This window comes from Poecile atricapillus, chromosome 8 (genome assembly GCF_030490865.1).
Source record: "Poecile atricapillus isolate bPoeAtr1 chromosome 8, bPoeAtr1.hap1, whole genome shotgun sequence".
NCBI lineage: Eukaryota > Metazoa > Chordata > Aves > Passeriformes > Paridae > Poecile > Poecile atricapillus.
Window position 1 is genome coordinate 17,962,794 of NC_081256.1, and position 24,646 is coordinate 17,987,439.

At 56.1% G+C, this 24,646-nt stretch overlaps 1 protein-coding gene across 4 annotated transcripts; it reads left to right on the forward strand.

Moving 5' to 3' along the window:
* Positions 1-11,724: 11,724 nt before the first annotated feature.
* Positions 11,725-20,653, forward strand: PTMA (prothymosin alpha). 4 transcript variants are annotated; one of them, XM_058843542.1, is made up of 5 exons: positions 11,725-11,856; positions 15,899-15,970; positions 16,641-16,737; positions 19,254-19,327; positions 19,782-20,653. In XM_058843542.1, the coding sequence occupies exons 1-5, from the start codon at positions 11,812-11,814 to the stop codon at positions 19,827-19,829; spliced, it is 336 nt and encodes a 111-aa protein (XP_058699525.1). In that variant the 5' UTR covers positions 11,725-11,811; the 3' UTR covers positions 19,830-20,653. The 4 variants fall into 4 exon arrangements, with proteins under 4 accessions (XP_058699525.1, XP_058699527.1, XP_058699526.1 ...); XM_058843544.1 differs by having other exon boundaries at positions 16,641-16,731; XM_058843543.1 differs by having other exon boundaries at positions 16,644-16,737.
* The last annotated feature ends 3,993 nt before the right edge of the window (positions 20,654-24,646 follow it).

The following is a 24,646-nucleotide window of genomic DNA, read 5'->3' on the forward strand; positions in this document are numbered from 1 at the left end:
AACACAAAGAGCCGGACACGGCGGGAGCTACACAACCAAACAAGCTGGGGAACGTGCAAGTGGAAGAAAAATGCTGTAACAGCAGCCAGGGTGCAGGGATCCGGCCAGGGCTGCCAGCCACAGATGGGCACAAGGATGTCCCCAGGATCTGCCCCGAGTTTGCACATGGAGCTGTTCCCAGCAAGGGTAGATTTGGTCCATGGACATGTCAAAGGGTGGAGGCCTCACGGTTCTGTGTTCGACTGGCCAGGGGGTAGCCCAGGGCTGTGGCACAGAGGAAAATCCAGTTCTCCCTGCTCCTGGAGGGGTATTGATCTCAGGGATGGTGGGAAGGCTGTGAGTGGGTTGTGAGCAGAGCCAGGACTGACCCCCTGCTCTACACCAGGACCCACCAGTGCCTGCATAAGGGGTGCAGCAGAGACAAAGAGTCCTGACCTCTCTCACTGCCTCTTTGCATCTTCCAGATTTTGTTCTTGTCACCCTTAATTATCCCATGGGTGAGCAGGGTCCTCAGACACCCATGGCCTGGCCCGCCCCAGCCACACTGCTGCCTGTGCCAGTCTCAGCTCCAACAGATCACTACAATTCCAGGCTGCCCCAGGCTGCTCCCGCCTTCCTCCAGGAACTGCCGTCTGCACACAAAAGGGTGCAGACCCCCCACCCCCATGTGCCTCCCATATGTGTCCCCAGCATTTATGCTGCACCCTCTCCACAGGCTCTCGTGTGTGCCATGTGTCCCCTGTCCTCACACAGGCTGCCCCTGCACAGCCACCACGTGGCCCCCCAAGCCCCGCAAGCACCCACACAAGCCCCCTTGTCCTCCTGCCCCGTGCACAGCTCTGCACACACACACACACACTCTCCTCTTGACACTTCCCAGGCGCCGGGTGAAGGAGGGGCTCCTCGAGTGCTAGAAAGTTGTTCCTACTCTGCGCTGGGAGAAACCACATTACTCACGAGTCCCTTTTTAGCGCGGCTATGTGTTTCCCCCTTCCATCTCCAGTCCATTAGCTACTATGGAAACAACATGTCATTGCCCGGAGGTGGAGTTCAGCCACAGCCAAAACAGCCGAGGATAAATTCCAGCACCCAAATTCACATCCTGGGGCAAAGCCTGTGCAGCTCAGCCGGGGAATGGGAGCAGAGTCCTGACTGTGCTAAAGGAACAGATCTCAGTCAGGGCATGCTTGCTGCAGGATGTGTGGGGTACAGAAATCACTGGTGAAGACCCCACTCCCCAGAGTGGACTTGGCACCACTGGGGAAGGCCAGGATGATTTACACTCCCAGAGCCTGATCAAGGGCGTGTGAGTGAAGATAAACAGCAGATCCACAGGCCTTGGCTGCCTCATGTCTGCTGCATTCTGCAGCACCCACTGCCCAGCCTGTGACAGCTCTCAGCTGTGGATTTTGAGTGTCCAGCCTGAGTGCTTCATACATCTCACCCAAGCCCCATTGTGGGGCAGAAGAAGCTGGAGTCCCCATTGCACTTGCCAAAGTGCTTGAGCTGAGCTGCTGCACGTGAGCAAAAGAGAGGGGAGTACTATGGGATGTCCTCCTCAAACTCTGTCCCCATACCCTGATTCACCTGGATATAGGGAGGGACCATCAGTGTCCCAAATCCCGCCTGGCTATGCATGGGGAGATACACACAAGGTGAGGCAGAAGCTATAGGGACTCAAGAGAGTCACAGTTTAATGGTGGCTGTGCCTTATCATATCCCCTCAGGACCCTGGGGAGGAGGAGGGTGGGCAGGGATGGTTGGCATGTCCTGCCTGGAGGCTTTCATAGCAAGGGTGAGTCCTGGCTCCAGTCTTCCCTGGCAGATGGGAAATACTGGAGATAGGAAGCAAAGCCCTTAGAAGGAAGAACTTTCCTCAGTGGCAGCCAGCAGTCCATGACGGAGCTGTGACATCCAACACCAGTTGTCTGCTGCTGTCTGTGGGCACCCTCCCAGCCTGGACTGCCCAGGAGCTGTCATGTCCCATGCTGGTGGCTTTGCTGCCCTGCAGTGCCAGTGCCTGGGGACAGCAGTGTCACATAGGGTAGGCAGTAACTACCCCAGCACTTCCAACAGCTCACCCAGAGACACGCACCAGAGCCAGCTCTGGCCTAGCTTGGACACTCCCTCCCTTCCCCAGCTCCTTCAGGAGATAGAGCAGGAAAACCTGTTAGTCCCCAGGGCAGCCTTGGAGTGATCCACTGGCTTTCGAGTTGGAGAAGTGACCTGTGTAAGTGCCTGCCTGGATCAGGGCCAGTGAGAGCAAACTCTGGCCATGAGGCTCCATCAGAGGAGGGAGGGAGAGACCAGAGGCAAGCAGAGATGCCTTTCCAAAGCAGGCAGAGGAATTGCCTGTTAGCAAGCTTTCTGCAAAGAGGTGAGCACCATCTCTGAAAAACAACAGAACAAACATTGTGAGGAAGAAAAAAATAATGCTGGTTTCTAGAGCAGGGATTTTCAACCTGTTCTGCTTTGCTGATCTCCAAAAATATCCCACTAGAGATGCAAGTTCCTTTGTAGCAAACCCACACCACCCAGCAAGATGCTTCCTGGCCTCAGTTACTCTTCCTTAAAAGCAGCCACAGAGCCATGGGGATCCCCAAGCCACGAAAGCTGCAGCTCCTGAAAGCACTGGAAACACAAACCAGGCGTGTTTAGCCTCATGGGAGCCCCATGAAATGGATTGCAGCCCCAAAATCCCAGGGCACGGTGTTGCAAGAGCAATGCTTGTCCCACACTCACTAAGGAAGGAGCAGAAGGGCACCCAGTGAAGCTCAGAAAAGCTGAGGTGCAGCTCTGGGGAGCGCTGGGGACATTGCAGTTTCAAAGCCATGCTTCAGACGTGGTGCTTGGTGTGGATTCTCTGGTGACTAAAAGAAGACAGTGCATCTGCAGTGGCAGGTCTCTTGGGGTGAGTGCTAGTGAGTGTCCCCCATCTGCTGAGCCTTGTTTCCACAACATTGCAAGATCTATAATCTTCCCCTCACATCACCACCAAATTTGTTTAAAATTGGTCCCATGGGTTTGCAACAATTAGAAAGGAATGAACAGCAAAAATGGGAGAAAGGCTCCTTTTCTTTGGAAACCTGTATGGACAGTAGGTAAAATAAATGGGGAAGGTGTAAAGGAAAGAAGCAGGAAAAGAGTGATCCTGATAAAATATCCCTTCTCTCCAAAATCCTGTCAATCACAGGTGTCTCTATTGAAGTAGGATTCCTGAGCATCCTTAACAAGTGGGGGGCAGTCCTCAGATACAGATTGGTTGCAATGTCCCCAGTCTTTGTCCAGAGTCTCAGAAATGCTGTCCAAGAAAATCTCTTGGCAGGGATCTTCCCTGTGTTTCCGTCCTGGAGCAAGGAGTGTGAACACAGAGCCCATAAGCTCTGCAGCTGAGCTGAGTGACACTGTGACCCCACAGGCGTGGCATTTCCCCCATATCCCTTTTGCTTTTAGCCACTGAAGTAAGGAGCATCCTTATACCAGATCTTCCAGACCAGACAAGCTCCCCTAAAGCCTGCACAGCCATGAGACAAGTTGGCCAAATAAACTGGTTGAAAATTGAAAAAAAAAGAAAGGAAAAAAGGCAGAGTCTGTTCCCTAATTCCCTTTCGATGCACAAGCAGTGAGGGAGGCCGCACACTGGCGGAGCTGGACGGCTCCTTTGGCAGCAGCACAGATTTCGATCGGCTTGAAGCAATCATGAAAATGCAGCCTGAACTTCCAGTGACTCACCCGGAGAAGGGAAACTTCCTGGCTTGTGTGTTTGAACATTTCTGGAAAAACTGCTATATTTGGCATGGAAAATAGGAAGGATTCCTCCAGTTGCTTGAAATGGGAGCAGCAGAAATGAGTCAATGGGCAGTTGAAGAACGTTGAACAAGGACACTCTCTAAATTATTCATTGTGATTCTCCACATTGTGTATTTTCCCCACAACAGGCTCAACAGTGACAGCCCAGGATGGCCCAGGCTCCACCACAAAGATCCTCAATTTATTGCTCCGACAGCCACCCCGGCACTGAACATTGGCTGTTTATTATTGACTATGGACATTACAGGCTGCTCCCCATCTGTTTACCAACAAATACTGCTCCTAAAGGTATGGCATTGTGCTTATCGCTACACATTGACCCAGCGTGAAAAATCTGCCAATTTATATTTTCATGACATCAGTAGCTAGAAATGCAGTTCTTGCCAGCTTCAAACACTCTCAAATGTTTCATCTAGTATGCTGGGGGAAAAAAATGAAGGAACTGCTCTTCTGCAAATTACTGTAGTTGGTGGAGGGGGGAGCTATTTTGAGGATTTCAAATGCATTCTTCTTTCCCTTTTTTTTTTCAATAGTTGTCCAAATGATTATTCAAACAGCTTGTTCATTAAAATCCTGAGTTGGTAAATGAAAATTGTCATTTTCAGATCATATTGTTATTACCTAAAGGAAAAAAAAGGATATGAATAAATTACAAGAAAAAAAAATCAACAACTTTTCATGAAAAATCTGCTAAAAAGAGAAAGAGAGAGGGCAGCAAACATTTTCCATTGGGTGCAATGCCAACCAGCTCCTGGTTAGTGTATATTAAATTAAATATTCAATTTGGTCATGCACTGCTTTTATTGGTGGATTAAATATCGACAAATACGTCTAATGCAGAGAGATGCTTCATGCCGCAGCCTGGCAAAGCCCATCACAGGTCTTGATCGGTGCTTCGGCTGGGAAAACCTGTTCCTCTTGCCACCACAACCCTGCAAGGCTGATGTGCGGGATCCATGGCCATTGCATGGAGAGTCCTTTCACCTTGTGACCCGCTGATGTCCATCAAGGCTGGGTCAGCAGTGGGTGACCAGCACCTCTGACACGATGCTGAAGGTAGGAAGCTGGAGAGGGACTGTTAGGTAGTGACCCTCTCCCAATCACTGAGGCTTTGGAACTGAGGGACCTCTAGAACAGGGAGTGACACCACTGACACTTCCAATTTCTCTGCTGAATTTATCCAGTTACTTTTTGCCTGTAAATTTTTAAGGCATTTTCCATGCTCCCACAGCAAGGAGGCCACAGCTCAGCGGTGGCAGGAGAGCTCTCCCTTTAACTGGAGCTTGCTGCTTTCTGGTGGCCCCACATTCTTGTACAGGGAAGAGCCAAGCACCCACCTGATTTGGCAGACTTCTTTCCTCTTCTCTGCTCAGCCCCAATCTTTCCAAAGGTGCTGTTCAGTGGGAACCACCCCAAGCAGGAGGGTTTCAGCCTGGAAGCAGCAGCCTCCTTCCCCTGGCTCCTTCCTGCAGGGCTGGAAGGTAGCCGGTCCCTCCAGAGCTCCAGCAGCACAGGGGGCAAGCTGGGAGATGAGCGGAGGAGCACTCTGACCCCCAGAACCCCACATCTCCAGCCCACCAGAAGCCCCAGGCAGGAATGAGATATGTTGGCATCGTATCAGAGAGAAGGGTCTTGTCTGGGGCTCTGCTTTGCCTCTCACATGCTGCCCCTGGAGATTTGGTATCTGCTTGAGACTTCTGGTCCATCAATTATTTAATTCCCTCCAGCCATGTGGTCTCCAGCCCCGAGTGCTCGTCTCCTCTGAGTGCACAGGCCTGCGTGTGGGGGGAGAGGGGCTGGGCAGGGGGATGCACAGCTGGGGCTGGACAGAGGATTCCCACCAAGAAGCGAAGCAGAGGCACAGGGGACCGATCCTACCAGCCAAAGTCTTAAGGTGTGAACTTGGGCTGGCACCTTCTTTCCCAACCACACATTGGTTAGAGGGATGAGTTCTTCTTCCAATCTCTGGGGATAACCCTGAGGAAATCACCTCCATGCCTCACTTTCCCCACCTATAAAATGGGGCCAAGGATTTCACAAGTGGTGTGAGCTCCAGCGGCATCCCAAACGTGTGTGCGAGACAGTGTTTTGCAATAAGCAAGAGTGTGACTCTCGCCCCTGCTCACAGGGACTACATCACCATGGATGTGCTTTTAGTGGATCATGTAAGGCTGGTGGTCCCCATTTGCTACTGCTGCATGTGCTGTCTCGAGCTAAAGCAGCACGGCATGGCAGAGCACGGCACGGCACGGCAGGCACTCCTGGGTAGGCAGGACAAGCCACAACATGCGGGCAGGCAGGCGGCTGGAGCCGGGTAGGTGTGTCCCTGTTACCCAATAAATAACTCAAGCCCTAAAGCAGCCCATTGTAATTACAGGGGCCCCGCGCAGATTGAAAATGAAAAAGAAGGAGGGGAAGAAAGGAAATCAAGGTTCAGTTCTTCCCCAGGAGGTAGCGCTCCATGGGGAAAGCAATAGAGGGGAGCGGTGATTTATATCTCTCCAGAGGAATTCTCCTTTGCAGGGCCGCCCAAGGCGCCGCCAGGTTCAGCTGAGTTTCTCATCTGAATATGCATGAGCCAGTAATTAATTCTCTCTGATACTGATCCAGATTTGGGATTGGTTTTGCGAGTGTGTGCGTGTGTGTTTTGTGTCCGTCTTCTCCCAGGTGTGCAAACGCACCAAGGAGGGATGAGACGAAGGAGTGGTGGCTCTCCACAGTTGTCCTCACAGGATGATAGCCAGTGACAGTTCAGGGCCAGCTTGGGGCAGACAGGTGGCCCTGGTTGGGTGGGGACTCCTGTGGGTGGCACTGAGTGGTGTCCTGCTGGGGACAGCATCAGGAAGGAGGCCAGAGAGTAGGGCACAATCGGGGTCATGTGCTTGGGGCTGGCCACACCATGGGGAAATCCCTGCCCAAACACACATCCAGCCTTGGGCATGTGCAGGAGCCGTTTCCCCTCCTCCAGGAGGGAAGATACCGTGTTTGGAAAGTGCTGAGAAGAGGGAGGGAGGGAGGGAGGGAGGGAGGGAGGGAGGGAGGGAGGGAGGGAGGGAGGGAGGGAGGGAGGGAGGGAGGGAGGGAGGGAGGGAGGGAGGGAGGGAGGGAGGGAGGGAGGGAGGGAGGGAGGGAGGGAAGAGAATCTGGACTCGCCTCCTCCCTCCCACCTTCCTCTCTTCTTTTAAATCTCTTCCATGCATCATTTGAGCAATGGGACGGGAGCCTTGAGGAGTGAAACCCTGTCTCTGGCCAAAGGCCCAGGCCTGGGGCGGGATGTGGGTGTGTAAGCACCATGCCATGGGCCCTTGCTCTGGGTCTGATCCACAGCTTGTAGTCACAACCAGCCTTCAAACCGGAGGAAAACCAGAAAACACTGATGAGAGAGAAACAACTGTTTTCCAGCTTCACAGAGCCTGCACCCTAGAACACAGATCTCTTCCCCTGGCCTCAGGAGCATGTTGCCCCATTGGCCTCCTCACCCTTCCCTTGAGAGAAAGGCAATAATCAGCTTTCCTCTAAACGTTGCCATGGGGCTCTGGCCATCCCTTAGGGATGAGTTGAGATTGTTCCAACACACAGGCAAGGAAGGACAGGGATGTGCATACTGGCACCTGGGTCATGGCATCAGCTGTGCTGGCCCTTGGCAGCCAGGAGAAGATGCTGGATCCACTCCGGATGTTATGGGCTCCCTGGAACAGCCAGCATCCCAAACTGGAGGCTTCCCTGGTCCCTCTATCATGTCCCCTCACTGCCTGCCAGGAGCAGGATTAGCAACAGTGCTGGGTTATATTGCTCCCCTCTACCTGGCCCTGGCTCCTGACAGCACCCACGTGTGGCAGAAAAGGGACTGCCTTGGCACCACATCTCAGCCAGATAGGGCAGTGGCTTCCCAGAGTCACAAAGCCAGTGAGCATCAAGGGACTATGGTGCCATTGCCTGCTGGGGTCAGAGGATCTGAAGAGGTCACGTGCCCTTTCCCACACCCTCCAGTCACAGGGGATAACTCCTCCACAATATTGTCTTCACTCTGTGGCTCTATACAGAGGCCCAAGAACTGTGCCGTGTCCTGCGTACCACATCCAGGTCCATTCAGTGAAGCACAGAGACAGACTCTCTAGACCCATCTGAGGGATCCCTGCGATGTCTACAGGTTGTGAAGCAGCGGGCTGGGCACGGCTGGTGAGTCAGAGCCCTGTGTTGTAACGTGGGGGGCAGAGCGCGTGTCGGAGCAGGGATGGCCGTGAGCTGCAGTATGGGGCCCGCCTGGGCCTTTTGCAATCCTCTGGGGAAAGGCGAAGTCAGTGTCTCCATCCCTTAATTAAAGTGTGCCACAGGGCCCAGCTCCTGCCTGTTTACGTGGTTCGTGGGGATGGACAGAGGAGCAGCAGCCTGGGACATGGGGAGGAGGGCAGCCTCATCAACCCTTCCCTGGGCTGGGGCAGCCAGTGCTCTTGAACGCAGCCTCTGGCTCCTGCAGCCAGGTCTCAGCCTTTGCCCCAGAGTCTCTCAAAGACACTTTTTGGACCCATTAGCCGACTCCAGTTTTCTACACACCTCCCCTCAGTCCTATGAGCCCACATGAAGTTCCTTCCCACCTCCCCGTTGCCCCCCCCCCCCTCCCCCCATCACTGCTCCTCCAGAGAAAACCTCCACCAAGCCTTGGTCCCCGTGTGCAACCCTTGCCCATCGAGGAACAGAAGGTGACACAGCCAGGATGTCATCTCTGCCGGCTTCACGTCCCGCATCACCAGCCTGACCTAGAAACACTACCACGTCTCGTGCGCCGGAGCCCGGGGATGCTGCAGGCTCATCCCTCTGTTTTTTCCAGAGCAGCTGAGTGACAGTCGCCCCTCCCTTGCCTCTCCGAAGAGCGTAATGAGAATTTCCTCCGAGGAGCAGCTTGCCGCGATGAAATAATCGCCCGAGCAGCATGATCTTCGCCGGGGATTAGAGAGACTGCTACTTGCTGAGCTAGGGAAACGGCCGGTGAGGAAGGAAAAGTCCTACCTCCTCCTCCTCCGGCAGCTCGGCTCCTTTGCCAAAGCAGTCGCCTGCCGCAGACGGAGCGAGGTCCCAGGCAGAGAGCTCAGCCCTGGAAACTTCTGTCCCCGATGCTCGAGCACTTTGCAAAGTCCCCTTCCACCCTCCTCCTTCTCTCTCTGCTCCCTGAAGAGCCGCTCCCCAGCCCCGGCAGTCGGGGGAGGGGTGGAGAAGAGGTAAAGAAGCAGCTGCCTTTTACAGGCAACAGTTTCTGTTGTTGTTTCTTTTTGGACTGCTGAGGCATAAAGCGCCGAGCTGAGCTTGCTTCTCCCTGCCTTAGGCGCACAGGCACTCGCCTGCCGGTTATCCCGCTGCACGGAGGGACGGCAGCAAGCGCTATACATGGATTTCCGACGCGGAGTGGTTTAAGACAGTTTTGCTTCCACTGCAGGCTTGGTTGTTTTTTTTAATCTCCAACCCTCCCACCACCCCACCCCCCCCGCCCCCTGTCCTCTGTGAGATCCTGGTGTGACCATCCCTTGAGGATTCCTAGATTCCGAATTTTCTTCCTGAAATATCCCAGATCTCATTTTCTTTTTTTAACTCTTCATAAAACGTGGGAACCCCAAGCCCAAAGGAACATCCCTAGTTTGAGCAGGAGGCACTCACGAAAGACAAGTTATAGCAGAAGTGATTTTTTGAGGGGGGCTGTGCTTGGGTGGTTTTTTTTCTTTCCTCTTTCGGACACATTTCGAGACTCGCCAGCTCCCGGCTGGGCTGTGGCAGAGGGCGCTCCTGCCTCCAGCACTGCGAGCAACCTGCCCCAAACGCACTGAGTCCTGTCTCCGGGAATAGCAGCTGCCCTTGTCTCGAACACTCCAAGCGAGAGGCGTAGCCAGCAGCGACCAGAAATCCCGGTTTCCACAGCCCTCTCCTTTGCCTGAGCGCATGGAGAAACTCTCGCCCTGCTCCCGCCCAGCCTTGCCAGCAGGTCAGAGCGGGACATCCGACGTGAGAAATCCATCATCCCCTAAAGGTCCCAACGCGAGAAATCCATCGTCCCAAAAGGTCCCTCCCGACTAAACGCCAGCAGTGCCCGACCGTCGCAAGCGGGGCACTGCTGTGTCGACAGCGCCTGTGATGCAAAGCGAGAGTTGCTCGTGGGGTCGCAGCCGCCAGGGCCGGGGGACGGCCAGGGCAGGGAGTGGCTGGCCCTGGCACGAGGTCAGTCCAAGGGTCAGCGGCCGCCGTGAGGTCTCGGCGGCCCCGGTGCTTTCCGCTCCCGCCACAGCCCTGGGGCCCTGATCCCCGTCCCCACGCCGCCATCTCAGTGCTGCTCCCACGAGGGGCAGAACGCCGAGGCTGAGGAGAAAAGCGCTGCATGATGCGCTCGGGCACAGACCAGCGTGTTTGCTGTGCTATTGCGCTGAGTGGGAGGGACATTTTGTCCTGGAAACGGGGCCCTCTCTGTGTCCAGCCGCTGGGCGCGTGTGGGGATGGGGCAAAGGGACGCCGGCGCCATGACGCCTCGTGCCGCGACGCCCGGTGCCAGGCGGTGTGGGGGCTACCATGGCTTCTCTCCTGAAGCCGTAGAAGGAACAACCCCGGGTCAGCGCGGCTCCTAGTAGCCGGGATCAGCGCCCCCCACCCGCGGCAGCCCCCCCATCCCGGCCCCCGGCCGACCGGCCCCAACTCCGCTCCACAGCTCCGCCCCGAGCCGACTCCGGGTTTTCAAAACCACTTCGCCGTAGATAGACAGCCGGTTCAGCCAAGAAAAAGCCGCAAAGCGTCAGCACAGTGTTCGCCTGGCGCTGCCGACCAATCCACATTGCTCGATCCCTATATCCCGCCCTCCGAGGACAAGTTCTGCCTCGGTCCGCCGGCCATGTTGAGTGTGGCAGCCGCTCTGCTCCGTTTGGAGGGGCGTTTTTCCCACCCCTTCACCTTTTGCTTTGCGCTTTCCGCGCCGGGGGCTGTACACGCACGGCGCTGCCTCACCACCGGGGCCTTTGTGAGCGGCGGAGCGGCTCCCAGGGGATGGTAACACCGTGTGGTTGCCCCACGAAGGGCTCTCGGCGCCATCTTGAGTGTGGCAGAGTCCCCTCACTCGCTGCGTCGGTGCCCCGTTACCCCGCGGTGTGAGGGGGATAGATGTGGCCCCGGTGCCCGCGGGCGCAGTGCGAGGGGCACGGCCGTACATAACGGAAAGCTGCGGAATGGGGAGCATAGAGAAGCTCCTGGAGCATCTCAAGCCTTTAACTCGCACAAGGCTGGGGAGGAGGGAAGTAGAAGCAGCTTGAGTACGGCTTTTTTTTACTGCAAAATAAGCAAACGGGTGGGAATCCCGCATTTCTGCGCGGCAGGCTGGGCGGGCCGCCCCTCCCCGCTTCCCCCAGGGGCGGCCGCGGTTGTTGTGGCCAAAGTTTCCGCGGGGCGCCGAAAACACAGTGAACGAGGGGGGCAAGCGGGGTACCGCAGGAACGGGGCTGCCCCAGGACCACCGGCGGCCCCGTGGGAGCGGGATGGGGGAGGGCAGCGCCGGTTCTCCCGCATTACTGTTATTATTCTTATTTTTAACTCTTATTATTTCCCCTCCGCCCCTCCGCAGGCGCGGCGGGAGCTTCCCCCCCCCTCGCTCCCGCCCGCCGCCTCACACGGCGGGAGAGGCGGGGCGGAGGCGGCGGGGGCGGAGGTAGCGCGGGAGGCGTGGCTCTACTTCCCTCTGCGCCCGCCACGCTGAGACCGGACCCAACTCATTACCGCAGTGGCGGCGCTCGCCGGCTCCTTTAAGCGGCCGTGCCCCATTGTTTGCGCCGCGGCCAATGGGCGCCCGGCGGCCGCGGCGCGCGCGGCCAATGGGGCGCGGCGCGGGGCAGCGCGCGCGCCGCCCCCCGGCTCTATAAGAGGGCCGGCGGCGCCGCGTGAGTTCCCACTGGCTCGCGCAAAGCCATCTTGGCATTGTTCTGCCCGCCCGCCCGCGCCGCCGCAGCCCCGCGCGACACAGCCCCGCACGCCCCCGCCATGTCCGACGCGGCCGTGGACACCAGCGCTGAGATCTCCGCCAAGGTTAGCGACCCGACGCCTCGTTCTCTGCTCCACGGCTTTTTTCTCCCCTGTTTTAATTTTTTTTTCTGAGCGATTTCTGTCTTTTTTCCCCTTTTATGATTTTTTTTTTTATCGAATTTTTTTTTCCCCCCCCTGCCCGTCCCGCCCCCTCGTTTCTCCCCCTTCTCCCTCTGTCCTTCCCGTTGAAGTTGGCGGGGCGGCGCGGCGCGGAGCCGGCGCCGCCGCGCTCACTGTGCGGGGCTGCCAACGCCGTTCCTTTGTCTACAGTGTGCGGGAAACGTGCTCGCCGCCTTTGCCGGTGCTGTCGAGCCCCGCCGCTCCGTGTCCCGCTCCCTCCCGCCTTTCCTGGGGACAGCGGCTGACCGTCCCGCTGCGGAGGGGCTTGGGGAGCCGGGGGGGTACACGCCGGCAGTGCCTCGGCACCCGGCAGCGCTCGCTCATTCAATCCGCGGTGCGGGAGCTTGACAGCCCCGTCAAACTTGTGTCCCGCTCGGCCCCGTCCCTGCGGGGGGGGTGTGGGGGGAAGCGCTCCGGAACACGCACCGGAGGGGTGGGGGGGGGCAGTGTCTGTTGTGGAGTTGCTGCCGAAAAGCGGGGTGGGCGGGTGATTGCTATTTCGGAGTTGCACCCGGTTGATGCGGGAGGGGCGTCTGCGGTGTCGGTGTTACCCCTCAAGTGTCGAGGGGGGGCAGTTGTTTTTTTGGCGTTGCCCTCCAGAAGGAGTGGGGGGGGCATTTGCGCTTTAGGTACTGCCCCGAATTGGGGGTTTCTATATCTGAGTCGCCCTCGGAGGTGAGGGGGAGTGGGGGGGTGCTCTGGAGCTGTTCCGGGGGGGCTTTTGTTATTTTTTAAGTTGCCCCGATGGGGGTACCCCTAGAGTGGGAGATACCCCGGTGCGCTGGGGCGGTGAGGATAAGGGCGCCGGCTCTGGCCCGAGCTTCTCGCAGTGGGATAACTTTGCGAGTCGCTGCTGGAGGTGATGGGAAGCCTTTGGGGAGCGCCAGTACCAGCCGGGAGAGGCTCTGCCGGGAGTCCTCGCTGCGGCTCCCGGCGCACGCCTTTGTCTGCGCTCCGCGGCGGAGCGTCCCCCGGGGGGACTGCGCTCCCCGAGCGGCCACGGTGAGCCCCGTTGAGCCCGGGAACACGGCCGGAAAAGTTGCGAGGGGACCCGACCTGGGCTACTGCGTGGGAAGGCAGCGGGGGACGCGCCCGGCGGCCTCCTCACCCTGCGCCCCGGCCGGCCTCGGGTCGCGCCGCTCCCGGGGGAAACGCGGCTGGAGGGAAAAAAATAAAAATCCGACGGGGAGGAGAGCTTATAAAAAACAACCAGCAAAACGCCGTTTCTGGCAGATTTCGATTTCACTTCTGTTTCCCGCTCCCGCAGCCTTGCCCCCATCCCGCCTGCCCTGCCTCCGTTCCGGGGCCGCGGCTTGGTCCCCGCCGCCTCCGGCTCTCCCGCTGCCGGGAAGCGGCGAGGCGGGTCGATCCCCATCCTTCCCCGAGGAAACGGGGCCAAGTTTGCCGTTAACCTTCCCCTGCCCTTTACCGCGTGGGGGAAGTGGCCTCGTCTCTGGCTCACCCTCCTGGGAGCGATCAAGGGTCCGCGCTGCAGGGCGGGCGGAGGCGCGCACGGCGGCAAGGTGACCCCCCCCACAGCCCCGAGAAGCGCGGAGGCACCGGGGCCGTTCGCCCTCGTCCCGCCTCGCAGTCCGGAACGCTCCCGGGAGGCGGGGATAGGGGGGGGAAGGGGCTCCCGCCCCGCCCGGGCGCCGCCCCCGGCCGGTGCCGCGGGGCGCCCACCACGTGCGGGCCTGGGAGCCGGAGTCCGCCGCGCCGCCCCCGCCGGGACTACAGCTCCCGGCAGCCCGCGGGGCGCCGCGTTGGCCGCCGGCCAATCAGCGGGACGCGGATAGTGGCGCGCGGTTTGAATGGCGGCTGCGCGCGTGGCGGCGCGGGTGAGCCCCCTGCCGGCGGGAGGCGCGGGCTGCGGCGGCGCCTCTGCCGTCCCTGGCTCCTGATATTCCCCTGCTTCCCACCGGGATCCTGCCGAGAGCAGGGCCGGGGAGAAGGTAGAGCTTTCTGGGCCGGTGGTATGTGACTCTATACTGCTGCTATTCATTCCATAGACAAACAGACCTGACACACCTATAATTAGAGGCCGTGTCCCAGCCTTGGCGCCTGAGCAGCCTTGTTGCTGCACCGGCCTTTAGTCCAGATGTTCCCTTGTACATCTGTTTGTGTTGGAGTGGGAAAGGAAAAGGGAGAATCTGTGATGCTCTCTGCAATCCTGTTGCTACCACAAACTTCATGACCTGGCATTTTGATAGTGGTTAAACTGAGAGCATTTTCAGTGATGCAGAAAAGGTCAGGGCTGGAGATCTGTCCAGCTAAAGTGCCCAAGAGTGAGTTGTTCCTTCACTTGGAGAATTGCTTGCAGTTTGTGAACAACTTGATTTAAAAAGAACTGTTGGGCATTGTTAGATGTGGAAATTCTGACTGCTTGACTTGCTCTGTGTTTAACTTGGGAACTGCTTTGTCGCCCTCGTGCCCATGTGCCTGGTGTGATGCAGCAGCTGTAGCCCAGTGATGCACGAGAGGCCAAATGGTTGTGGAACATGGTAGTGGAAGCCACTGACAGTCTAAAACTCTGGTGGAGCTGGGCAGTGTACAGGAGGTGGCCTGGGATTTGTGTGTGAACGGCGAAAGGAGGCGGGAGCTTGTGTTTGTTTTACTCCGGACTCCTGGGTAGGTTTGCTTAGGTGAGCTTTGGTCAACAGGTGTCCCCTCAAAGCTTTCTTCCAGAGAGTCTCCTCAGTGCACTGGCAGCCTGCTGGGTGCCTCGGGAGGAAACAGCATCTGTCTGTTTGAGTAACCTGATGGTCTAAAATGCCTGTGCTTCCTCCCCTGAGCAGTTTTCAGGGGAGAAGCCCTTTCCGAAGGGGGCAGGACCAGGGCTGTGCTCTTCCCTGCTGTGTTCCCACGAGGCAGTGGCTCCCGGGAGTGCAAGTGCCCACTGTCCGTAGGCGGCACGGCAGCTGCAAAGGGCCGGCAGGAGGGGGAGAAGCCACCGCAGTAGAGCAGGAGCTTCCAGCAACTTTTAAAGACCTCATGGTTGCTGCCGAAGCCGGCTGTGGCTGTGCTGCTGGCCCTGGGGAAGGGCCTCCCTGCTTTCCTTGGCTGGGGTAGCGCTCACTATGCTGAAGGATCTCGCTCCAGCTGATGGAGGAACAGAAGGGGAGGAGGATGCAAGCAGAGATGCCAGTGTTAAATCCAAGTGTTCTTAATGCGGGAACATAAAGTTGGATCCTTTCAGCCTGTTTGCTGAGCGACTTGGCATGACATTTTGACAGTGATCAATAGCAAAAACACACAAGCTCCCGCTCTGCTCGCGATGGAGGCTTGAACCAAACTAGCCAGGCACGGCTCTTGGAGCAGTGTAAAAATAGACTTCTTCCCCCACCCCATCCTGTTACACTTTAAGCTGTGAGCTGGATGCTGGAGCGTCCTCTCCGCTGCTGCGAGAAAGACCAGGCATGTAATATTTGCCGTATGATTTTCCCCAGGCAAGGCAGAGACCACAGCCTCTGCTAATGAGTCCCTGGGATTTGTTCCTGCTGTGAAGGTACTGAGCTGCCGTGGATGCCCGCAGCCCCAGGGCGATGGAGCCCGTCCTTTGGACGGGGCTGTCGGCTCTCCATGGCATTGCAGGAGCTTGCGTGGACTGTGCTAAGATGGGCAATCAGCCAGCTCTGCTGCTGTTGAGCATATATGCAGGCAGCCAGCTCTGTCTGTTTGGGAGCTCAGAGGTGAAACAGAGCAGTCTCTTTTTTAGATGGCTGCTCTGGCAAGGCTGGCTTGGATTGAGATTCGCCCCCATGTTTTCCCGTTCCCAAGGAGGAGCCAGAACGTGGCGAACAAATCTGTGTGAAGAGAAACCAGCTCCTGCTCTCGCTCTCAGACTGTTTTTCACACCTGATCTGCAGCTTCTCTGACCCAGACACCTGGAATCGGGATGACTTCTCTGCTTTTCTGCTCCTTCCAGGATCTAAAAGAGAAGAAGGAAGTTGTTGAAGAAACAGAAAATGGCAGAGATGCACCAGCCAACGGCAACGCTGTGAGTATTGCTGCAGTCTGCTGAGAGAGGCAGAGTCTATACACCAATATCTTTTTGTTTTCCTCTCTTCTTGCTTTTGCTGCAAGTTTGTCCCTAACACTGTTTAGAGGGGACCCCTGTGAGTGGCAACCCTGAGCCCTGCAGAGCCCTCCAGCCTTGGTGTTTCATGTTATGCAGACACTCCCAGCCTGTGGGCTGTTCAAGTTGTGTAGAAGAGAAGGGCTGGGCTTGGATTCCCTCCCTGACAGCTGTGTGAGGCTGTCCAGTACCACCTCTTCCCTAGGCAGGGATAAAGAGGTAAAAAAATTTAAAAACCCACTAGGATTTACAATGTTACAACCAGTTGAGCTGGGAAATACATCATGTAAAAGTAAACTGGTTGGTTTCCTCTTTTAACATGCTGGGGGAAGATGACTGTGCCACATTTCAATGTGTCATGAGAGCCATTGCAAGCTTTGTCTCAAAGCTGCAGCCCCAAGTTACTGTAGGCTTGATCCTTTGTGCCTGGGTTGTGTGGAGGCAGGCAGGAAGCGGGATATGCACCCAGGGCTTCGGTGGGCTGGTGCTTTGCTTTCGGCAGGAAAGGTGGGAACGTGCAGTTGTGCTGAATGTCTCTTCCACCTTCTCCCTTCCCAGTGCATTTTTTTAAGTGATGTTTTGTCTTGCCAAGGAGAACGAGGAAAACGGAGAGCAGGAGGCTGACAACGAAGTAGACGAAGAGGAAGAGGAAGGTGGTGAAGAGGAGGATGAGGAGGAAGAGGGTGATGGTAACTTTGTTTGTTCCCCCCCATCCCACAGCGGTGTCCTGTTCTGGACAGCAGGCTCCCGGGAAGCGGAGGCGAGCAGAGGGAGCAGCATCTCCCCCTCGTGGCTGCGGGCAGAGAGCTCCCACCAGACAGGCTTGCTCCTTCCTTGCTTGCCTGAGCCACCGCTGCTGGGAGTGAAGTCAGCCTTGAATCCCTTCCAGCAGGTTGAGGGCAGATTCCTTCCTCCCTCCCTCCCTCTGGCCAGACAGCACCGTACCGCGGCGCTGAATAAGCGCATTAGCCCTTCCGTGCGAGTAGTAAAATCTGCCCTTGACTCCTGTGAGCACAGCCACTGCTGCAGACACCAGCACTGGCCAGTGGGACAGGGACAGCCCTGGGTGGCCATGCCTTGGCCCAGGCACAGAGGGCATGTCACCATCCTTGTTCATGGAGCAGCGTGCTGAGAGGCTCATGCAGCCCTCTTTCCCAGGCTGGATGTCGTGTGGAGATGACCAGAGGAACCTGTGGATGTTACCTGCTCCTCCAGCTGGAGTAGATGGGCTTGCTTTGAGCCTTCTATGGCTGCAGTGTCCCTGCCCTCTGCTGCTTCCTGACCTGATCCAGCCTGGAAGTGGGTTTTGGCAGCAGTGACTTGCCAAATCACTTCTCACTCTCCCTGCTATTATTTTTTTCCCAAGAACTGCTTGGATGAATAACATTGTTTATTTTTATCCTTGTTAAGGCGGGGAGAAAACCTTTCTTGTTATGCTGAGATGAACTCAGGGCCTCTGATTATCTCTTACTAGGTTAATCCCCTGTGAATTTTTGGTTTACATGCTGACCTACTAACCTGATGGCTAGTTTTGGGAGATGGGGACAGGGCTGAAAATTTAATGACCATTAGACCAGTGCGTATTCAGAGAGTGTGAGCTGGGAAAGCCACCTCCTTTGGGTAGCACTCTCAGCAGCCTGCTGTGCCCTTCAGTAGGAATTAGTTCACTAGGAAAAGCTGGGAATTGTGACCTTATTTAACTTGTGGTTTTAACCCCTGGGGACAGGTGCAGCACTGCTATGTGCTCTCCTGAGCCCGTTTACCCCCAACCCTGCTTTAGGCTGGATGAGATGGGGAATACTTGGCTCTCCCTGCTCCTCTCGGGCAGGAGCAGGGAGGATGCGTGTGCTGCAGGCGCATATGTGGGGTGGAAGTGTTGCTTGGATACTGCTGTGACAAACCCGGGGAGCTTTGGTCCCGCAGTGCCAGCCCTGCTCTTCCCAACTCACCGAGCACAGGCATGATTTGGCACGCGGTGCCTGGAGACGCCGATGCCTTGCAGGGATCCTGCACGGGCTCTGACCGCTGGCACAGGCTCTGTCCATGCCTGCTGCCCTCGGGCGATCCCTGCCTGAGAGCTGCACCTGAGCACTGCAGGAGAGAGATTTAAAGGCAGCAAGTCCAGCTTGCATCAGCTTTTTTAGCCAAGACTTGCAGCCAAACTCCCGGGGTTTGACAGCAGAGGAGAGCTTGAGGGTATATTTTCCTCTCGCATCTCTCCATCCCATCTCATTATTTGCTTTGCTTAAAGCAGCTCAAAGAACTAAAAATGCTCCCAATCAGCTTGGCGCTGTCACCTGACCTGCCGGCCAGCCCCAGTGCATGTGATGGCTGTCGGGGTGTTGATCCATCTCTGGGAGCTAATCTTGGCCCTTCCCGCTGCATGGGCCACACTGCAGCTGGGCACACGTCGGGAGAGGAGGGGGGAGGATGGGCTGACCTTAATCCCCCCGGCTGTCCATACGTGTGGCTCGTGGCGGTGGTTTAAAGCCAGCTTACTGGCCTTAACTCTGTAAGTTTTAGTAGGGTCTCCTGTTACACAAGAGACTTGTCTGGACAGCTGAGAAGCTGTTCTGCCTCTGGGCTTGCCCCTGAGTCCCCAAAACTGGCCAAAGGTGATTGACTCAGTCGTTCTGATCCACTGGCCTATTTGAGCTCAAAGTGGGTCAAAGCCCAGAGCTCACTGCTCATCCTCCTGGCTGGCTGTAAGATAAGTTGGAAGCATTTGTTTGCTGTTCTGATAATTAGAAAGTGTTCTGACTCAGAACTAATGCGTTCTGGCTCTCTTAACTCATTAAAGATGGACTAATAGCTGCGAAGGGAAGCAGAAGTAATCTGGAGTGGTTAGGCAGAGCAGCCACTAGAAAGAGTTTTTTCCTCTCTTCCCCCCCCCATTTTTGCCATGATTTCAGCATTTGTGGCAGGTGGGGGTTTTGCCATCCCACTGTCTGTGTTACAAATGCAGTGTGAACCAGACTTGAGGCTGCCAATCCTTATTTTCCCGTTGGTGGGTCAGGTCAGTTGGATGCCCAGAAAGCCACCATGTCCTCTGTCACCTGTTGTCCTGAACAGGCTGTGTGCTACCTGGGGAGATGGGGACATGGCACTGCAGTGTGAGGATGAGCCAGTATTAAACCCACAGGGGGAGGTTTGGGATACCGGAACTCTCCCAGAGGGTCTCACATTTCCTCCCTTTGTACTCCAGGTGAGGAAGAGGATGGTGATGACGACGACGAAGCTGAGGGAGCCACAGGCAAACGGGCAGCTGAGGATGATGAGGTAGGAAGTGTAGGCACCCCCTCAGAGCCACACATGCTCCCAGAAGGCTTGGGGAGAGGGAGGGTGTCAGTGGAGCCACAGGGGCTGGGCTGGTCTTAGCCCTGGGCCTGGGATGCTCTGCCTGTGTGCTCCCCATGTCTCTCTAGGGACACAGCCCAGTTCTGTTTATATGCTGGCCTGGTTAGGGGGGGTGTCTGCTCCCGCCCAGTGGAGCCCTGGCCCTGCGCTGGGGAGCCCTGAAATGCTCAGGGCAGGCCTGGGTGAGGGCACTCGGGGGGCTCCCTGAGAAGAGAGGATTTTGCCTGACGGGAGAGAAACACCTGGCCTTGTCCCTGAGGTGGGAGAGGGACCCGAAAACTCCCCTGCCTCACTGCCTGCCCTGGGGTGGCTCCTGCCTGCCCCCAGCAGGCCCAAGTCCCCATCTCCTCTCCTGACAGCTTTGCTTTCCCCCCAGGATGATGACGTCGATCCCAAGAAGCAGAAAACTGATGAAGATGACTAGGCAGCAAATTATTATTATTTTTTTTTTTTAAATAAGGAGGAAAACAAACCAACAAAAAAAGGCCAGCGCATCCTCTTCACCCTTGGGTCCCCCCTTGGGACTCCCGTTGCAGCCCCCTTTCCCACACACACCCCCTTCCTCCCCCCTCCGCCGTGGTCATCCTCACCAAGTACAGTGAACCCCGTCCCCGCCCCCCGGCGCGGCGCTGCCACTCAACGAACATGGAAATGATTCGCCCGTTAGCGGGGAGAGAAAAACCCCCCTTCCCCCACAAATCCCCTCCCCCCCAAGCACCAAAACTTCAAGGCCCTGCTTTCTTTCTTAAAAGTACTTTAAAGGAGAATTTGTTTGTATTTTTTATTTACATTTTATATTTTTGTACATATTGTTAGGAGGTCCGCCATTTTTAAGTGATCTCGGATTGACCAAAAGGGGGGCTTTGAAGTGTATATCTCTCTTGTTACCTATCTCTGACTTTACTTGTGGTGTGACCAGGCCCAAACCATTATCTCAAAAGAGAATAAAACAAAACCTTGTAAAAAAAAAAAATTAAAAAAAGACAAAAATGCAAAAAAAAAAAATTACAATCTTATTCTGAGCATTCCAGTAACTTTTTTTGTGTATGTACTTTAGCTGTACCATAGATCGTGGTTTGTATGAGGTGGCAAGGCCAAAGATAAAAAGGTTTTCTTTTTTTTTTTCTGTCTATGAAGTTGCTGTTTATTTTTATTTTTTTCTTTTTTTTTTGGCCTGTTTGATGTATGTGTGAAACAATGTTGTCCAACAATAAACCGGAATTTTATTTTGCTGAGTTGTCCTAACAAGGCTGCCTCCCAACTGCTGCTTTTTGTTTTAGTTTTCATTTGTTTTAGTTTTTTATTTCTTTCTTCCCTTCTTTATCTCCTTTCTTTCTTTGCTTTGGACTTGGGCTGGGAATAGAGGCAGGGGTGCAGGGTGTTGATGGGGAGGGTTGGGAGGCTGTGCTGTTCCCCTGCTGCTGTGGAGGTAGGGGAGTTAGTGTCTTTCCATGGCTGTGTGCCTGTGGAGAGCTGCACCCGCACCCCCAGCATGGCCTCTGCATGATCCTGCATGCTCTGGCTGCCCTTGGCAAGAGGTAGGGACGGGTCAGACTGGGAAACACGGACAAGGGAGTGTAGGGGACCTGGGTGTGTTTGCTCAGCAGTTCTGTCTCTGCAGCCAGATTCGGTGGGGAGTGTTTGGCTTGTGTAGCGGGGATGAGAAACCCATCCGCAAAACCCTTCCTTGCAGTATCTGCTGAAGGTGCTTGACCCCTGGTTGTGGGGTGGGGAGACCTCAGACTGTGTAAATGCATTCCTCCCCTTAGGGCTTGTTTGAGCATTGATGGCAGTGGGGCAGGAGTCAGTGGCAGCAGGAATTGGATTCAGCCAGAACTGGGCCTGGTGAGATGCTCCAGCCTGCACTGGTCACTCAGCAATTTCTGGGGTGCCAAGTTCAAGGTTTGGTGGTGGGACCCCAGGGAGACAGGCTCAGGTTTGTGCACTGTAACAAACCAGGAAGGCCATAACATAGCCTAAGCCTTTGCTGCTTTGCTCCTAACCTTCCTTCAACTCATTTTTCCTCCTTTCTCCAGGAGCCTTGGAGCTTGGAAAAGCTCAGCCTGCTCTGCCAGGTGTGTGGAGTTCGTTTGCAAGAGCCTGCTTGGTATCTGTGCTCCCACACCCTCACCCCGGCTCCAGGGAGTCCCCTTTCCCTACTGATCCAGGCTGTGCCAAGCCTCACCAGATGGTCTCATTTCCTCCTCTCACGCTGCAATCCCAACAGTCAGTGTTCAGATGCTGGGAGATGATTTCTATTTTACTTTTTTTTTAAAAAAAAGAAAGGAACCAATGTGTATTTAATGCACTGGCTGTGAGGGTCGCAGCCCTTCCTGATCTCAGGAGCAGCCAGGTCACTTAATCTGTACTTACACCTTAATTATCCAGTGAATCGTGGTGCTGGCTGATAGTTCATGAGATTTACTGCCTCAATGCACAGGCCCCATCCTGCCCTGCCTGGATGAGGGGAGCTTGTGGCAGACAGGCTGGAGACAGCACTAGGTTTGGTTATCCAGTCCTCCCATGGGATGTGACAAACAGTGCTGCTGAGTGTCACCGTGCTGCTGCGTGGGGCTTTGCCGCGCAGTGCTGGGAGTCAACGTCCTCATATCCTCACCACGGCTGCCCCATGCGTGGCTCCTGCATCGTGATGGGACAGGATCTGATGGGATGGGTGCCAATGGTGCAAGACTCAAGCTGGTACTTGTAGATTTGCAAGGCAAATTATTCAAATAAGCTTCTGCAGCTACATAGATGAGATCTGGCTCCAGGTGTCTCTGAAGTGTGGGGACCCTGCATACACAAAACTGGTGTGATGGCCCAGGGAGCAGAGATTTTGGGGGAGCAGTGGCCTTCCTGTCCCAATTGCAGAGAAGGCGTTGTCTTCCCTGAAGCCCCAAAAAACCTGCTGGTCTCAGGTGCTCGTGTCCGTTTTGGTGTGGAGTAAAACTGGAGGTTGCTCCCAGCCTCCCAGGTGGGCATATTAATGATGGGTAGGGCATGGAGCAGCCAGGAGTGTGTGGGCTGGGTCAGAGGGACCCCCAGTCCTACAGCTCGGTCTACACCCGGCTGCCGTGAGCCCCTGTAGCCACTGGTGATGGAGAGGGCAAACCCCACTTCCTCACCCCCCATGCCCTGGTGTTTCTGCACCCCATCTCTACCCTCTCGTGGCTCTGGGGCTCTGGCTGCCCCTGCCACCCCATGATACTGGGGGTGCTCTGGTGTTGACAGGAGTGGGGCTGAGGCACAGCTCAGTGCCTGGATCTTCGCAGGCATCTCAGCCTCAGCCAATCCCAACATGGTGGCTCAGCCAACCAGCCAATCCTGTGCTGCCACCTGGCCCTTCCTGCCTCATGCTGCCTCCACCAATCACAACAAGCAACACTCTGGCCTGACCAATCATGTGCTGCCACCTGGTGCTTCCCCCACAGCCAACCACGTGCTGCCATTAGTCTCTGCTGCTGCCTCACCCCTTGCAGCAGCAGCCCACCAATCACAGCATGAGGGAGACCGAGTTGAGCCAATCAGGAGCTGCTGCCTGCCATCTGTCCCAGCCAATCAGGGGCAGCCACACCCTGCCAGGAGCTATAAAGGCCCTTTGGCTGTTGGGCTGTCCCAGCAGTTGGGGTCATCCCTGGATGAAGGAGTTGTGGTCCTTTGGAAGGTGGTTCCTTGGGAAAAGGCTCCCACCTGTAGGGTCTCAGAGGGATGGAGGTAGAACGTGGTAGATTTTTGATGCCCGATGCCACAGGGGCCAAGTGAATCCAAAATGCTAGAGGGACTGCTCACCTGGCTAACGTCCTGGGACAGGCACCAGGAGCAGCAGGTCCCCCCAACAGGAGAGGGCTTGCAGGAATCGTGCCAACTGAAGGTGCCTGCAAAGGTCTTGGAGATGGTCTCCCTGAGGAGTCGGCTTTGTGCTGGTGCTGCCCACTGGGACCCAGAGAGTCACACCTGCCTCAGACATTCAGGAGATGATCCCAGCCCTGCCTGGAGGCCATGGCTGGGCTCTGTGAGGGCTGATGCCACAGGACAGAAGCTGAAGAGCATGCAGCCATCGTGTGTCACGGGGTGGTGCTGGGGCCTCACCCAGAGCTGTGTCACAGGTCACACCTTCAGCTGTGACCTCCAGAGCAGAGCTGCCTGTGCTGCCCCTCGCCTGCAGACACCACATGTTGTGAGGAATACAAATCCTGCTTGAGCTGCTGATCACACTGCTCCTGGAGACTGTGGAGGCAAGTGGTTGAAGCTGTTCTGAGGTGTGCTGGCTGCCTGCTGACCTCTGAAGATGGGTGAGGTAGCTCCCACAGGAACTATTGGGAGAGCCTTTTGTGTGCCAGAAGGGACTCAGGCTGTGCCAATGTGCTCCAGTGGCCACTTAAACCAAGGGCAGCCCTACCCAAGGATTCTGCTGTGTCTAGACCTCAGCTGAAGCCACCTTTGTGCAGCTCAACAACCAGGTGGACTGAGAGCAGCTCCCATGTGGTTGGCCTGATGCCCATCATTTCATCGGAGCTGTCCTGCTGGAGGTCACAGATGGAAGAACCAGTGGGGCTGAGTCCATGCCCTGTGAACAGCTGGACTGAGCCTAGGCCAGCACAGCTGCCTCCAGTCCTGACCTGCCCATAGTGGGTTAGTTGTCCTGCACTGGCTGTAGCTTTTGGTTAGCCTCATCCAAAACTTCCTGTTGCATCTTGACAACCTTCATGAAATTTGGAGCACCTTGGGGGCTCAGTGGAGAACCTCCCTGTGGGGAATGCAGGGCTTGGACTCCAAGCAAGACACAGGCTGGGGTTGGTTACCGGTGCAGTTTGTGTCTGAGCAAATAATTGGCATCAGCTTAAGAGCCGGATGAGTGAAACTGCCTTCCAGGTGTGATTCCTCAAGCTCACAAACACAGAAGCAATTTTGTGTGGTTGCTGTTGAAAATAGACACAAAGAGCTACTCCTGTGCTGAAGCAACTGGCACCTGGCTCAGGATGTGAGGTGTCCCATTGGAATAGATCCCTCAGGAGTGGGCTGTGGAAGCCCAGGGTCTTGGCCAGTCATGGCTGAACCCAACAAGTATGTGCCTCTTAAATAGCTCAGGGATGTTTGTGCACTTGCCTCAAGAGCTGCCTAGCATGGGCAGGAAAGACCAGCCCAGGCTGAAGAGCAGATGTGGGACATCTCATTTCTGTCTTGTCCCTGGCTACTGTGTCCCCACAGCCTCTCCCCCTCAGTGAGCTGGGGCAGTTCTGC

What these genes read in the sequence shown, in the direction of transcription:
- PTMA (XM_058843542.1), top strand. Translation starts at nt 11,812, where the DNA reads ATGTCCGACGCGGCCGTGGACACCAGCGCTGAGATCTCCGCCAAG. An exon ending in GCGCTGAGATCTCCGCCAAG is followed by an intron (nt 11,857 to 15,898) that starts GTTAGCGACCCG and finishes TGCTCCTTCCAG; the next exon opens with GATCTAAAAGAGAAGAAGGA. An exon ending in TGAGGAGGAAGAGGGTGATG is followed by an intron (nt 16,738 to 19,253) that starts GTAACTTTGTTT and finishes TTTGTACTCCAG; the next exon opens with GTGAGGAAGAGGATGGTGAT.